The sequence below is a fragment of the Stegodyphus dumicola genome, chromosome 1 (genome assembly GCF_044657685.1).
Source record: "Stegodyphus dumicola isolate Sdum_Otavi_A_Nest chromosome 1, ASM4465768v1".
Taxonomy (NCBI): domain Eukaryota; kingdom Metazoa; phylum Arthropoda; class Arachnida; order Araneae; family Eresidae; genus Stegodyphus; species Stegodyphus dumicola.
The window spans coordinates 235,407,188-235,421,406 of NC_140768.1; the positions used below are offsets into that span (position 1 = coordinate 235,407,188).

The 14,219-nt window shown below is 33.0% G+C and overlaps 1 protein-coding gene across 1 annotated transcript; it reads right to left on the reverse strand.

The window, feature by feature from the left end:
• Positions 1 to 1,251: 1,251 nt before the first annotated feature.
• Positions 1,252 to 14,212, reverse strand: LOC146999512 (gamma-glutamylcyclotransferase-like). The gene is made up of 3 exons (XM_085826496.1): positions 13,918 to 14,212; positions 6,864 to 6,997; positions 1,252 to 1,557 (listed from the first exon to the last, which is right to left on the reverse strand). Exons 1-3 carry the CDS (start codon positions 14,014 to 14,016, stop codon positions 1,302 to 1,304), a joined length of 489 nt encoding a protein of 162 aa, XP_085682622.1. The 5' UTR covers positions 14,017 to 14,212; the 3' UTR covers positions 1,252 to 1,301.
• Between the last annotated feature and the right edge of the window lie 7 nt (positions 14,213 to 14,219).

A 14,219-nucleotide genomic window follows, 5' to 3' on the forward strand; every position in this document is an offset into this window, starting at 1 on the left:
GTATTAATGCTAATTAGGTTACTTTGAAAACTTGCTGTGGTAGCTACCGGTAATTGGAGTTCTGAAAACCCCCGCCCCCCGGGGAGAAAAGGGGTTGTGACGTTACAGCTACTAGCGCCCCCCCCGCGGGCACAGGTGCTGAATTATAACTTCTTGTTTGTTCGCGGACGAAACGGACCGTACCTGCAAAACGCAGGACTGCAGATAAAACCCCCTGGGAGTTTCCGGACACAAGGAACTAATTATGTTTCTCTTCGCAGATAACAAAACGAGTGAAATCTTTGTGTAAGACTTCTTCATGTGATTTTGAGGTGACAGGGCGCATCTTTTACGTTCTAAACCACGCCAGTGGTTTCTGTAGAACAATAGTTTTTTTTATGCTGTAACTACAGTAAAAAGGACGCTTTTTTTGCGTCCAATCTGCGTTAGCGGATATTGTATGATTTAGGGCTGTAATGATCAGTTTATTTTTATGTTTTAATCAAGAAATCTATTTTAGTTTATCAAATAAATAATTTAAAAGACAACCTATCTTTCTTTCACCCGACACGGGTGTCCTGACGTTACAATGTAGACCCAGTGGCATGGGAATACATCACCCCATCATATTGTCTGAAGTGGGGAAGGAAGTGAAGAATTTTTTAAGTTAAAAGATAGATAAAATTATTTTATATCTTAAATTTAAAGCAATGATAAATAATAAAATTATTAAAATTTTAAATGTGAGAATACATAGAATGTGCGATTTTTTTTAACATATCCCTGTATCTGGACATGCAACCCAGACCACCAAGAACAATTAAGAATAACCATGAGTACAGGAGAAAATGCTCATTGCTGATCTGAAGCACTGGACATCAGGACAGATTGATTCTATTTAGAACCTTTGCAGTTTTTATAAAAAAAAAAAAAAAAAAAAAAAAAAAAAAAAAAACCTGGAATCCACAAGTAATGCATCATTCTCTTCCATCCATTTATTTCCTCACAAAGATTTGTCAGCTTGATAGATTTTAAGTACCTTCTATTCTGCAATAACAGTATACAAATAACCAGGTCATATCTTGGATTTGAAATTGAACCAAGTTTTACTAACTTACCATCTTAAGACAGACATATAAATTTTATTTAGTGCACTATTTCCAATTGAACTTCTGTATAATAAACATTAACTGAAATTCTAAAAGAAATAAAAATCCCAAAAGAAGGATGTACCTTGAAAGCATGAAAATAAAAGGAAAAAAAAGCACAAAATAATTTATATAAAATTATTATTATTTTCACTTATATACATATAATCTTCTTTATAATTCAATATCAACAGGAATATCAATTTTTCCTTTATAACCATTATCTTCAAAGGATTCTATATGCTGAATATAAAAATCAGGAAGTCCATGTTCTTTAGCACCCTCGAGTATTACAGCCTTGTAAATAGCTGAGGGCTTATTGTAGTCTTTATTAGCTTTAGGATCTGGTTTCTGATATAACTTGCATACAACAGGATAGCCTTCCTTTGTTTCCACAGTCACTATCACACCTTTATAACCACTTTCTTGCCTATAAAGAAATAAGGTTTTTAGATCCTGCAAAAAAGAGCTCAAATTTTAATTCAAGGAAAGGAAACTAGAATGCAAAGACGTTATAAAAAAGCAAAAAATCTTACGGACAGCAACTTAGAAATATTACTTTGTGTTTCACAGGTGGCCTCAATTTTAAATTATATGATTTTAAGAATGAATTAGCAGACTGAGTTTTAATTTTGCTCTAACCTTTCTGCCTTTATTTTTGACACTTTACAAGCAAATTTAAAACTATGAAACAAGTTAGGACATTATCAATTCGCTGATAGCTTTGTTAAGAAGACATCTTGCCACATGACAGCAAGTAGTACTTTTTGCCAGCAATAATTAGGGTAATAGCATGAATAATTAGAAGGGATATTTTTATCTTGATAAATGAAGTTTTACTTTAGAACAATTAGCAGCACAATGGAAATAAGAATACAGAATATGTCACTTTCAATTGTTAAATATAAGACTCAATAATATGTTATCAATCAAAATAGTTTACCTTAGTGTTCACACATTTTTCGCACTACTAATGACTGGATTTCTTGGCAAAAAAGTCACTACCTGCATGCTGGATTTCTTTGTGATCAGCAAATATTTCTGTGACAAAGATTGGCCAATATTTATAAGAGGTGATAATTAGCAAGAGGTCAAGGTGTACATAATGGATGAAAAATTGCATACTGCAAATTCACTGAGAATCTGCAGGCTCACAATGTATTTCATGCAGCTGTATAATAACCCAGCACAATAAGGAGCACTAACAGAGGAAAATACAGTGAATCACTCCAACAGCACTTTTTGTAGGTGTGAAAAGTCGTTTGTAACGACATCCTTGTAGTTATCTAAAGTCCATTGAATATGTTGATTGCTTACAATTGTGATACCATATCTATTTTTCATCATACATGTCAGTCCCATATAGAATTCGTTTTTGCACACTTACAAATAATGTGATCTGATGATCAATGTCAAATCATTTATTAACCCATGTCATTTTCAACTTACATATGATGTGAACATACAGATTGATTATGGTAAGTGTACATATCAAGTTTGCCTGCAATAGTATGTAAACTTTGCTGTGAATCAATTCTGATGTAATTTTTAGAAACTTATTTGAATCTGCTAGTGGTTGGTGGCTGTAAGACTTATTTTCTAACAATATATCACTTGCACACAATTTCCTATACACTGGAATATGTTCTTTTCATTAGCCCCACTTATGACAAATGCAATGTTAATGTTTACTTTCAAATCATGTAGAATACCACACTTGAAATTAATAATGGAAAAGCAATTGTAGTTTTGTTCTCTAAGGCTCATTTTGACATGGCCGTGTTCAACAACATACATTATCAACTGATGATTCTGATAGCATAGATTGTCCTACAAAACTGTAGTGATAATCACGTAACACACATGACTTCAGTTTGTGCCACAGAGACTGTGGTTTTCTCTATATCTATAACTGGATATTTCAATTGCATCAACCAATATATCTCAGGAAAGCCATCAAGGACAATTGTAAAATAAAAGAGTTGTATTTTCAGCCTCCATATTTTGATATATTGTACTATCTGGGACTAATTTTAAAAAAATCCACATTTATTACAATATGCAGACCTCTTTTGTATCCATCCATACGCTAAGCAATGCATAAGACGGCAACTGTTTAAGTGATTCCCCATGGATAATGTAATAGTTCTTATCATTGCTATCAAAATGAGTGATTAAGTCACATAACAGTCTGATATTAAATAGTATTACTGGTGCACAGACAAATATAAAGAGTGCAGTCTATTTTATTTATCCAAAATTTCAAATAAATCTTTGATTGACATTTTTGAATGATATCCTAACAAATGAGATTGCCCACAGTTCCATTTATATCATCAATAAAATCTAAAAAACCGATTCATTGAATATCTCTGCTATCACTGATTTCATTGAACTACAAATCACATTAATTTGGGAAGTAAACAACAGTTAACATAAATTACAAATCACATTTTTTTTTTCACTTTAAATCAAGATCTGCTGTTATGCAGGATTTCTAACATATTTTGTTAGCTAGTAAAGGAACACTGAAGAATTTTAGAACTTTATTCAGGAGAGTAATCTAAATAGAAAATAATGATTTCTTTTTTTAAATTTTACTGTGGAAAGTCAACTTTTTAGTAAAATACTTTTTTGGCTTGGCTTTAGTAACCTTATGTATGCATTTTAAATGATGTTTTAATTTGTTAAGCAGCATATAAACAGATAGTATAAAGACTGTTTCTTAATTCTAAACTAATATAATAAATAAGAGAATAAAGAAAAAAGCTTAATTGTATACAAAAAATAACACATGTCTGAATTCTATTTTAGTACTTATGGAACATTATTTCACCACTGACAATAAAAGTTGGCAGAATTTGTGCCAATTATTTTGGGACAAGTTTGAAGGAGAAGATTGCTCTATTTAGTTTTATAATCGATAAATACAAGTTATATGATATTGCATATGAAAAATAAATACGAACTCAAACTTGTATTATCTGACAAAAAATCCACTAAAATGTACACAATCATTCCAGTGGCCAAAAGTCTTTAATGGCATTTTTCAATAGCAACAAAATATCTGTTTTTCCCTTCTTTTTGTAAGTGTGGCACCATATAAATTTGCTTAAATACACATCTAAAAAGAAAATATGGTTTAACCCTTTTTCCTATAACCATGAGTCTGACTTGTGGTAAGGAATTTGTGCCATAAAACAAAAGCCACGAGTCTGACTCGTAGTAAAGAATTTGTCATAAACAAAAGCCACAAGTCTGACTCGTGGTGAGGAATTTGTGCATAAAATGCCGTGTATTATTATTAGAACAAGGGATTGGAGTTATACCACATCGAATATTTTTCCTTCGATTGTAACGTCAGTACTTTGTTTTTTTCAGTTGTTTCTGACAAAACTGGATGATCTGTTACTTTAGTTCCCTGTAAAGCTTCGTTACGTTCACACATTTCAAATATAATTTCGTATACAGAATTAAAACTCTTATACCCATCATGCAATTATTTTTGTCAACTGATCAACTGATTATGATTACGCACTAGACATCTTAAAATGACTATTTGTACCTAAACATTGTTTACTATTTCACAATTCTTTTCGTTACACTGAAATATATATGTCTTGAAAAGTATACATTTTGCACCAGTTCAGGTACATGGCTGAACAGTTGAATGGCATGGCACGTGACTGACTTTCTTGTTCATTACAGCTTGCATAATTGGCAGATATTGTGTAGGCCAAGAAGTTAATGGCAGTTTCTGTTGCACCATGTTGCCAAACCCCAGAATCTTTCAAGGTTTTTAAATATGTATGCCAATATAATGTCTCATTAATCAGTTTCAAAATACTCTACTGCTTGCTACTCTGTAGGTTTATTTTATTACAGCAAGCATGCTCATGCTATCTGCCTAAAGGGAGAGATGCCTTTGTGAAAGACTTTCTAAGGGAAACTGGCTCGTATTGCTGTTTTGTAGGAATTAGTCATAAATTTTAAAAATCAATTTTTAATGTAAGAAAAAAATGCAGAAATAGCAGCTAATTTATATCTTCCTTTACAAAAATTAAATTACTTTATCTAATGATTGGGGTTACATATATACATACTGAAGATCTTATGACTGTATTGCAATAACACACTTATCCACCACTGGTTCTAAATTACACTGTTTGGCAACAGTTTTTGTTTGGTATTTTTCTTTATAGTTACCTTCCTGATTATAACATTAACTGAGCCAATCTGTCACACAGTTTAAAAGAAAGTATCAGTTTGCTACTCCAACATTTATCATATGGATAGCTTTTTAAATTCTTTAAACTTCTCCTAGGATTTATGCATAGCATTATCACTGGCACATACTGTTTTATACATGTTAAACAACCTGCTAAGGATCTTAGTTGCATTTTTGCCTTTTAGTTGGAGGATCTAACAGCAAAATGAATACTATAAAAGAACACTACATTAGACAGCCTATGGAATGAAGAATTGTCAGGATTAATTACATCACAGAGTATGCACTTTAATATTTATCTATATAATCTATTTGGAATTGAATTAAGAACTAGCTCTTATATTTTCAAATGTTGAATAACGCTTTTTGTAACAGTGCATGTGAAACCAAAATCTAAATAAGTTTCAATTTATTTTCTATACCTAATATTCTTTTCCTCATGAATGCCTTCTTAGCATTCTCAACAATTTCTTGCTTTTATTAATATCTGCCAAATTCAAATTTACCATGTTGTCGCATTTCAGGTTTCATCCTGATTCAATTAAAAATACATTTCTGCAGTTTTTTCAATAAAAAATACAACAGCATTCTCAAAAATCACCTGCAATTTTCTCCAACAATGAATAAAATTTCAAAGCCTTAGATCTCACTTCCATCACACTGACACAGGCAAAGTGTTCCTTCTCATAATATAATACAAGGGTCATGGAAGAAAGCAAGTTACTGCAGCTGAAATCACATTACCTAGAAAGGATCAAAAAGTTCAAAGCACAACAATTCTAGCAGAAATGTTTCTTTACAAATCTGGTAACTTTTATAAATCTAACAAAAATTTTCCTTCAGTACATTTTCAGTCCTTTTGAATCTCTAGGCAGTTGCAGACTATTTGAGAATGCAGCGAAACAATAATATACATTGTTTCCTAACAACTTTTTTTTTTGTTTTGTTTTTTTTTTTTGTTAATTGCAATGATATCATGAAATGTTGGTATTAAATTTTATTCACCATACGTATTTCTCTTGAAACACATTTTCCCATTTATTATTTATCAAAACTAGTGAATATTTAATTGTTCATAAAGTGAAACTACAGCAAAATGTTCAATAATCAAATATATTCAGCACTAGCTTAACGTGGATAAGAGATCAGAAAGTATACTGAAAAATGGACTCGCTAGTATTAGCATACAGAGATGTAATAACTACTTAACAAAAAATAATAATCCCATCCACCTGTGGTGTCTTTCCTCTCAAGGTATTCTGTTGTGATACAGAGCACTGGTTAAAAACTGACAAAAGATAAAACATTGAGAAATACAATAATAAGTACATCATAATGGGAGGGGAAATGAAGATCTGCAACTCTTGTGTGGAACTAATGATACATACAAAATGTGATATCTTAATTTAAAAGATAAAATTTTAACAAATTTAAAACTTAGATGTATGTATTAATATAATAAATATGGCTGATTTTTTAAACAAAATATACATAAGAAAAGCAATTACTGATCTAATAGAGGTTCCTGCTGTTTTGAAATTTCCCAAACAACACCCCACACAGAATCTGATGAACTAGGGATTACTGTAGCCGTAGCCCCTTTCCAAGCATCAGCATAACCTACAAATGCAAATTTAAAATCCTGAAAAAGGGGGAAAAAATAAGCTATGCACATGATTCTCAATTTAGGCAAAGAATGCAAATAATGGGAAAAAAAAATTCCATTTAAAATCCCACACCAAAATTTTCAGAAATATACAAACTTAATTAAGTATTGCATCATATATATATTTTCTGGTATAGTATGAATTACTGAAGTATATTTACTTTTGATTAAAAAACTTTGGTACTTTTCCTTTATCTCTCTGCAATATCGTAAGAACAAATATGATATGTATAACATGTATAACATGTGAACAAATATGATAACAATATGACACATGATAAATAATAATAATACAATGAGAAAAATAAATTTAATTATAAAAAGGGTAGAAGGGGAATTGCTTATGTCAATTAGTGTTTAGTTGGTGAAACATATATTCATATCATGAATATTTGAACATTTTTGATCACTTGGGAGAAAGTCAGACCTCGGGGAGAAAGTTTACTAAAGTTCACTTGAGAGAAAGTTTACCAAGTTAGACCTCAGCTTTTTCAAAGCACTAATTTAGTTCCACTTATTTTTCAGCAGAGAAATTCTAAGCACTAAGATTCGTTCTTCATATTTTAATAAGGTACAGATCTATTATATCCGTTCTCCAATAAATTCTCATGCTTCCAGCTACTCCTCCAGCTGTCTAATATACTTCTGTTATGATGAAATGAAACTATCTCCATCTGAAAAAATATTCCTTCTTACAGCACTGCTGAATAATGTATGGTAGTGAAAAACTTTTGCTGCAATATCATTTACTAGGAGTAGCCTATATTTTGGGGTACCCATTGGATTATCACCAAGTTGTTTCATTCATGGTAACCAGAGTATTTTATGGTGTATGTTTTGGAAACTCTATCATGATATGATTGATTGTAATATGTGAATGCACTGATTTTGATTGTTAAGAGAATATTTATTGCTCAGGGCTTATTTCTGCATTGGATGCAGGTTAGGAAGTACGTTGCTTATTTTGTGCTTTACACCGTAAAATGGCTGCCGGTGGTAAGATTAACCTGAAGTTTCTGTACAATTTGCAACGAATGGGAAAGAAAGCATTAAAGGAGCAGATGGTGTTTTTTTGAAGTGGTTTTTTGAGGACAGGAGAAAAAAAAAACTTTGTTGGATGTAATTCAATGGAATATCTTACCTGGAACAACGATCATATATGTTTACTATTATCTTTCTGATAATGGCTTCATTCACCTCTCAGTAAATCATGCAGTAACATTTAAGGATACATGGATGCTGTTAAGGAATTCTGTGTGCCACACCCCGAAGGCACAAAAATTTCTAAATAAGGTCAGCCGCTATTTCCTTTTTGTACTGTGCACATAAAATAACATGCATTTCCATTTTTATGATTTCCTTGTTTTATTTTGATTTAAAATGCAGTTTATTGAGATTATAATTTTTTGTTTTAATTATGTTTTATTGGATTACGTTTTGGACTCCATTTTACTTGTGAGGGCATTGCATGTAAACAGGAATGGTGCCAAGAGAAATTGCAAATTATTGCTAAGGGGGACCCTGAACTATATTTTCCTGTTCACTAGTTGTTCCATTTTCTAGTACACATAGTGTGTAATCAATTTAAAACAACATACTCATACTTTTTTTATTATTGAGGAATGAGTGATCCTTCCTATTGTCTGCATTATTGCATGTTGAATGCTTGATATTTTATGATCGCAATTTAAAATAGGGATGGGTGAAAAACTCATTTATCATGAACTCTCCATAAAGAAATTAAGAATACTCTCACAAAGGATCCTAGCACCTCCATACCTATCTGATTTCAGCAAATACTAATAATGGGATACAGCATTGGTTTCATCATAAAAAATCTCATATTTAAATTTTGAAAATAAACCAAATAGATGTGAGAAGTAGTATTTACAAAGTGCTGACTCAACTAAACTTTGGGTATTCATTACCACTGAAAACACGCACCAATTTCCGTATAGAAATAAAAGCTATTACCAAGGCGGATACATATTCAGTGAGGTCACTGACAAATTACTTATGTGGCTGTTTATCGTGATAGTTTTACATTATGCACAGGTACAGGTTGAAGCAAGGTCAACCTCTGTGCATCCATCTAGGTATATTGGTATCATCAAGCCTTGCTAAATACTAAGCTTCCACCCAATTTGGAATTTCGAGGAAGAATATCCCATGGTCGGTCCAAGGCTCTTCTGCCCTTCTTTCCCTATCATCAATCTCTTGAGAGGATTTCACCTCACCATGTATTTTGAGTGCCCCCTTGCTACACAGACACTATACACTCGAGAACATCCATGCCTTTCCGAGATTCAAATTCAGGTCTCTCACTATGACAGTCAGGAATACTAACCACTATACTATATGGCAGCTTACGATATTGTACATTGAAGTTTTATGCTGCATAAAAAGATGCTTTTAATTTGAAGAATGATGACGGAATGGAATTCAAAGGAAGTTCTTACTCTACATTTGAATCAGTTCCGAAATGATCTAAGCAATGTCCTCAAGACATGGGAAAAACATGCTACATTAATAATAAGCATTCAAATCCTTCAAATACACTGATTATCATAAATTAAGGAAAAATCACAAAAAATAACGATAACTCGCTCAAAAATAAGCCAAACTGTGTAAAATTTGAATATGATGCCTGGTAAGAGTACCTGAGCAAAACTGTGATATGCAAATTAGTGGCGCTGCTTTCAGAATACGTCATCTGCGAGGAGCATAAAAGTCCATGTTTGAGAGCAAGCCCACATATTTCACTGTGACAGTGACATCAGAAATCTGAGATAGCCAATTTGTAACAATGACCTCCAGGCATCATTTGCCTGCAGAACTGCGATGGAGACCCATTTGGAGACTAGAGGCAGGACAAAGTCAAACAGAAGTGGCCAGATGGCTAAATTTGAGTCCTTCTGTGGTTCATAGACTTTGGAGGCAATTTCAAACCACAGATTCGGCATCTAGGAGGTTCAGCCAAGGACAGCCAACTCCTATGACGAGCGCCGATGACCGATATTTGACATTATGTGCACGCAGGAATAGAACCGCTACTCTGACTCTTCTTGGATCCTCCTTTGCTGCAGCCACCGGAAGGTTCGTGTCAACGGTGCGTAGAAGGCTTCACGAAGGTGGTCTGCATGCGAGGCGACCAGCCATTTGTGTGCCACTCACGTCACGCCATAGGAGAGACCATTTTCAGTGGGCATGACAACATGTCCACTGGATGCCTGATTAATGGAGGGCGGTTCTCTTTACGGATGAGTCCATGTTTAGTCTAGAAAGCAATAGTAGGCGTTATTTGATATGGAGAGGACCTAGAACCCATTATCATCCGTCAAACATCAGTGAAAGAAATGCATACGGAAGGGGCAGTGTCTGTGTTTGGGGTGGCATCTCTTTGGGTGAACGCACAGACCTCCATGTCTTTGTAAGGGGAACCGTGAATGCTCAGATTTATAGAGATGACATCCTTGATGTTTATGTGCACCCATATGCCGGGATAATAGGCGATGCTTTCCTGTTACAGGACGACAACGCAAGACCACATAGGGCTCATATCGTAAATGATTATCTTCAACGGAAACAATTATGCGCATGGAGTGGCCAGCTTGATCCCCGGACTGGAATCCTATCGAGCACGTTTGGGATGCTTTAGAGAGACGTCTAGCTGCTCTCAATCCGCCCTCTCAGACCATTGCCGTGCTTGCAACTGCTTTGCATGAGCAATGGCTCTCACTTCCAATGGAACTGAAAGATTGCATAATTGAAAGCATCACTCATCGCTGTATGTGCTGTATTGCTTCTAAAAGTGACCATATTCCATATTGAAGATACTTTTCCTATAGCAAACTAACACCTTCGATTTATTCATTTTATACATGTGCTAATTTCTATACTACCATAATTGTCTGGTAGTTTCTTTTTATGTTATTTGATACATTACTATATGCTGTATATTGTGGGTAAGTTTCATAAAATTCTATATGTAACTTTTTCAGTAATCATAATTTTTGTGATTTTTCCTTAATTTATGATAACCAGTGTAAAATTCACAGCTCACGCTATGCACATCATCATCATAAGGGCACAACCCTATCCTCCTAGCAGGCACAAGCCGGCCATTTGATCAAAATGTGCGACTTGCCAGAAAAAAACAAATTCCCCAAAAGATGGTGCTAGATTTCCGTAAATAGAAAATGTCTATATTTATTGCAAAACTATGATCCGGGGGCAGAAGTCTTTTGATTCTATATCAAGAATACCGAAATTAAGTTATTTCGTAATATGAAAGGCGAACTTTGCTATCTGTCATGCACAACAATTTTAGATAATAAAAAAGAGAAAGGGTAAGTAATCCCATTTGTATCATTTATTTATTGTTTGTTTATTTTCTGAACTGTAGAAAATTTTGACATTATGCGCATAAGTGATCCTTTTCACATATGAAGTACTTGTTTCTAACCTAATGACATAGCTCTAAGTCGAGTAGCCGGGAGTTACTTATGTCCAACATTCCTTTCGCCTTTCTTTACGGTTACCTTAGTAGCAATACTCTTAAGCACATAATAGGTTTCACAAAATGCACCCAAGGGACCTGCAAATAAGAGTGCAAGCCAAGGCCTTAAAAACGTTTCTTGTTCAAAAAATAAAATCACAGATCTTGAGAGCAAAAGTACGATTTTTAAAGTCATGACTTTCAGGGTTTACGGGTGATTTTGGAGCTTCAACATAATTTGCATGAAATAAAAACAATAACACTGAAAGCTTCATTCAAATGTTAAAATTCACTTAAATTGTAAGGTTACCACTTTTTAATAATTTCAGGTGTTAAATCTTATTACAATTTTTAAATGATATGGCTATACAGCAAATGTACCAATACCCATAAATGCTTTAAATTTGACAAATAAGTCTGACAAAATGGCAATTTTTATTTTACTATGTACTTGCTCCTTTTTGTCTTCCTTTTTTCCGTATGATTTCTGAATGATCAAAATGCATACATTAAAAAAATACAGAATATATAACAATTGAGCAGATTTCGAGAGAATGTTCATAGCTATGCAAATTGCCAAATTGTTTAATTTGAATGCATCGTTACAACCTTTAGATGTAACAGCTATTCTTGCAGTTTAGATATCAGAATTTTTCAATTTTAATTTTTTATGTATTTTATAATAAATTATAAGTTTCATTACAGAAAGAAAAGAAATCACTGAAGCACAAATAATGTAATTTTTAATGCATATTTGCAATAAGATGGCATTTTCTGACTATCCCCATCCTGAGTAGTCAACAACTTGTCTGACTAATTTTGACTTTTGACTAATTTTTCACTAAACTAATTAGAGAAATGTAAAAGCCATTTTCAAAATGGCAGTGCACTAAGAATTCCATACAATAACAATTAATCAATAAAATTAAAAAAGCATAATAAAATAGAAACTCCACAGACCCAACACAATTCATCACACAAAATAAATGTACTCACAAACAAATACTAATCAGAAAAATGGCTGAAGAATTTAAAGGGCTTACGTTCTGCACCCCTGCTAGGAATGCCCCCAATCGTGCATAAACTTGGCATTGTGCACATTGTCATTTTTCCCATCAACACAGTGATCTGTTTTTGCTTAAAAATACATCACAGAACTGCCCAATTTAAGCATCCCAAATACCAACACTTTGCTTGCCTTTTTGGCTAATCTTTGGAATATGGTAACAGGTAGTTTGGTGACATTTTGGTAAGGCAATAAAGGTTACTAGCTAGGACCTTAGCAGTGTACATGGATAAAGTCAAGAGTGTGCACAATGCCATTTTTGTGCATTTCTGGGATGTTTTTTTAAGTGAAAATAGGTTGACGTGTACATGGATACAGTGTTGTATGTGCAATTCTTAAAATCGTGCCAAGCAGTGGGCGATTCTGCACTTTCTCCCAATTTCGCACCTAATCTTCGTCATGATTAAGCACTTTTGTTCCATAAAAGTTCTAGCGTAAGCGTAATTCGGCTAGCAGATTGTTGCAAAAAAATGTTGAGTAAAAAAAAAAAAAAAAAAACATGGCTTTACTTCGTGAAAACAAAATGGCGTCCAAAAAAAAAAAAAAAAAAAAAAAAAAAAAAAAACTAGCAGGTTGCTGTAGCAGGGTTGGTTGCCAAATTTTCACCAAAAAAATCACTATGTTACCATAATCCAAAGATTAACTGCATTTTTTTACATTTCATTTCCATAAAATTTGATTGTTTAAGATGTACAACTTTATAGAATGGAATGGAAATTTTTGCAGTCCCTACTATTAGGCAAAATGCTATATTTTGTAAGTGTAAACTTTCTCTTTCATCAGCCAGCAAACTCCACAGAGCCAATACGATTCATCACATGAAAGAAATGTACTCAAACCAAAAGCAAACACTAATCAGAAAAATGGCTGAAGAATTTACAGGGCTATGCATGCACAGCTGGGTTGCCATATAAGAACATTTTGGAGATGTAATGGTTTACCACATAGCTATTTTATGTTTTAACTTGTGAACACTTACCGAGAGGGTGTGGATAAACATAAAGATTGGGGAAAAAAAAAAAAAAAAAAAAAAAAAAAAACATAACTGATTCATTCGATCAATCAACAAATGATACGAAAAAAGCTAAACTCTTTTGCATACACTAATTTGATATATTGGCCTAAATCAAACATACCTTTGTACATAAATACTTGACTAAATATTAAGATTCAGTTAGAAATCTTAAACCATTTATAAAACCTATACTACTACGATAGTAAAATCTGCCGATGAAACATTGATCACCTATTTAAAATTACAATGTAATTTCAAATAATTTTCTAACATACCCCCAAAAATTATTCTAGATTCTACTTTACTTCTCATCTTACCTTTAATTTAGCAATGCATTTATACTGTGCTGAAGGACAATTGATATGCATACGTTTCATAAGCATATTACTCCCAAAGGCAAAATATGAAAAAGTCATTATGAACTTAAATTACAGAATTAAAAGAATTCAGTGTTTAAAATTTCTGCGAAAAATCAAATATACTACAGAAAAGGTATTTTAAATTAAACTATTAGATACAACACAGTTAAATTTTTTCACACTCGAATTGCAAATTACATAAAATTTAGCGCCGCTTTTCGAGTTAAATATACCGAGAATAACGTAAATATTAGTGAAAG

Coding starts and splice junctions, on each gene's coding strand:
- LOC146999512 (XM_085826496.1), bottom strand. CDS start 14,016: ATGACTTTTTCATATTTTGCCTTTGGGAGTAATATGCTTATGAAACGT. Junction 6,998..13,917: donor AATGCATTGCTAAATTAAAG/GTAAGATGAGAA, acceptor CCCCTTTTTCAG/GATTTTAAATTTGCATTTGT. Junction 1,558..6,863: donor CAGGAACCTCTATTAGATCA/GTAATTGCTTTT, acceptor ATTTCTTTATAG/GCAAGAAAGTGGTTATAAAG.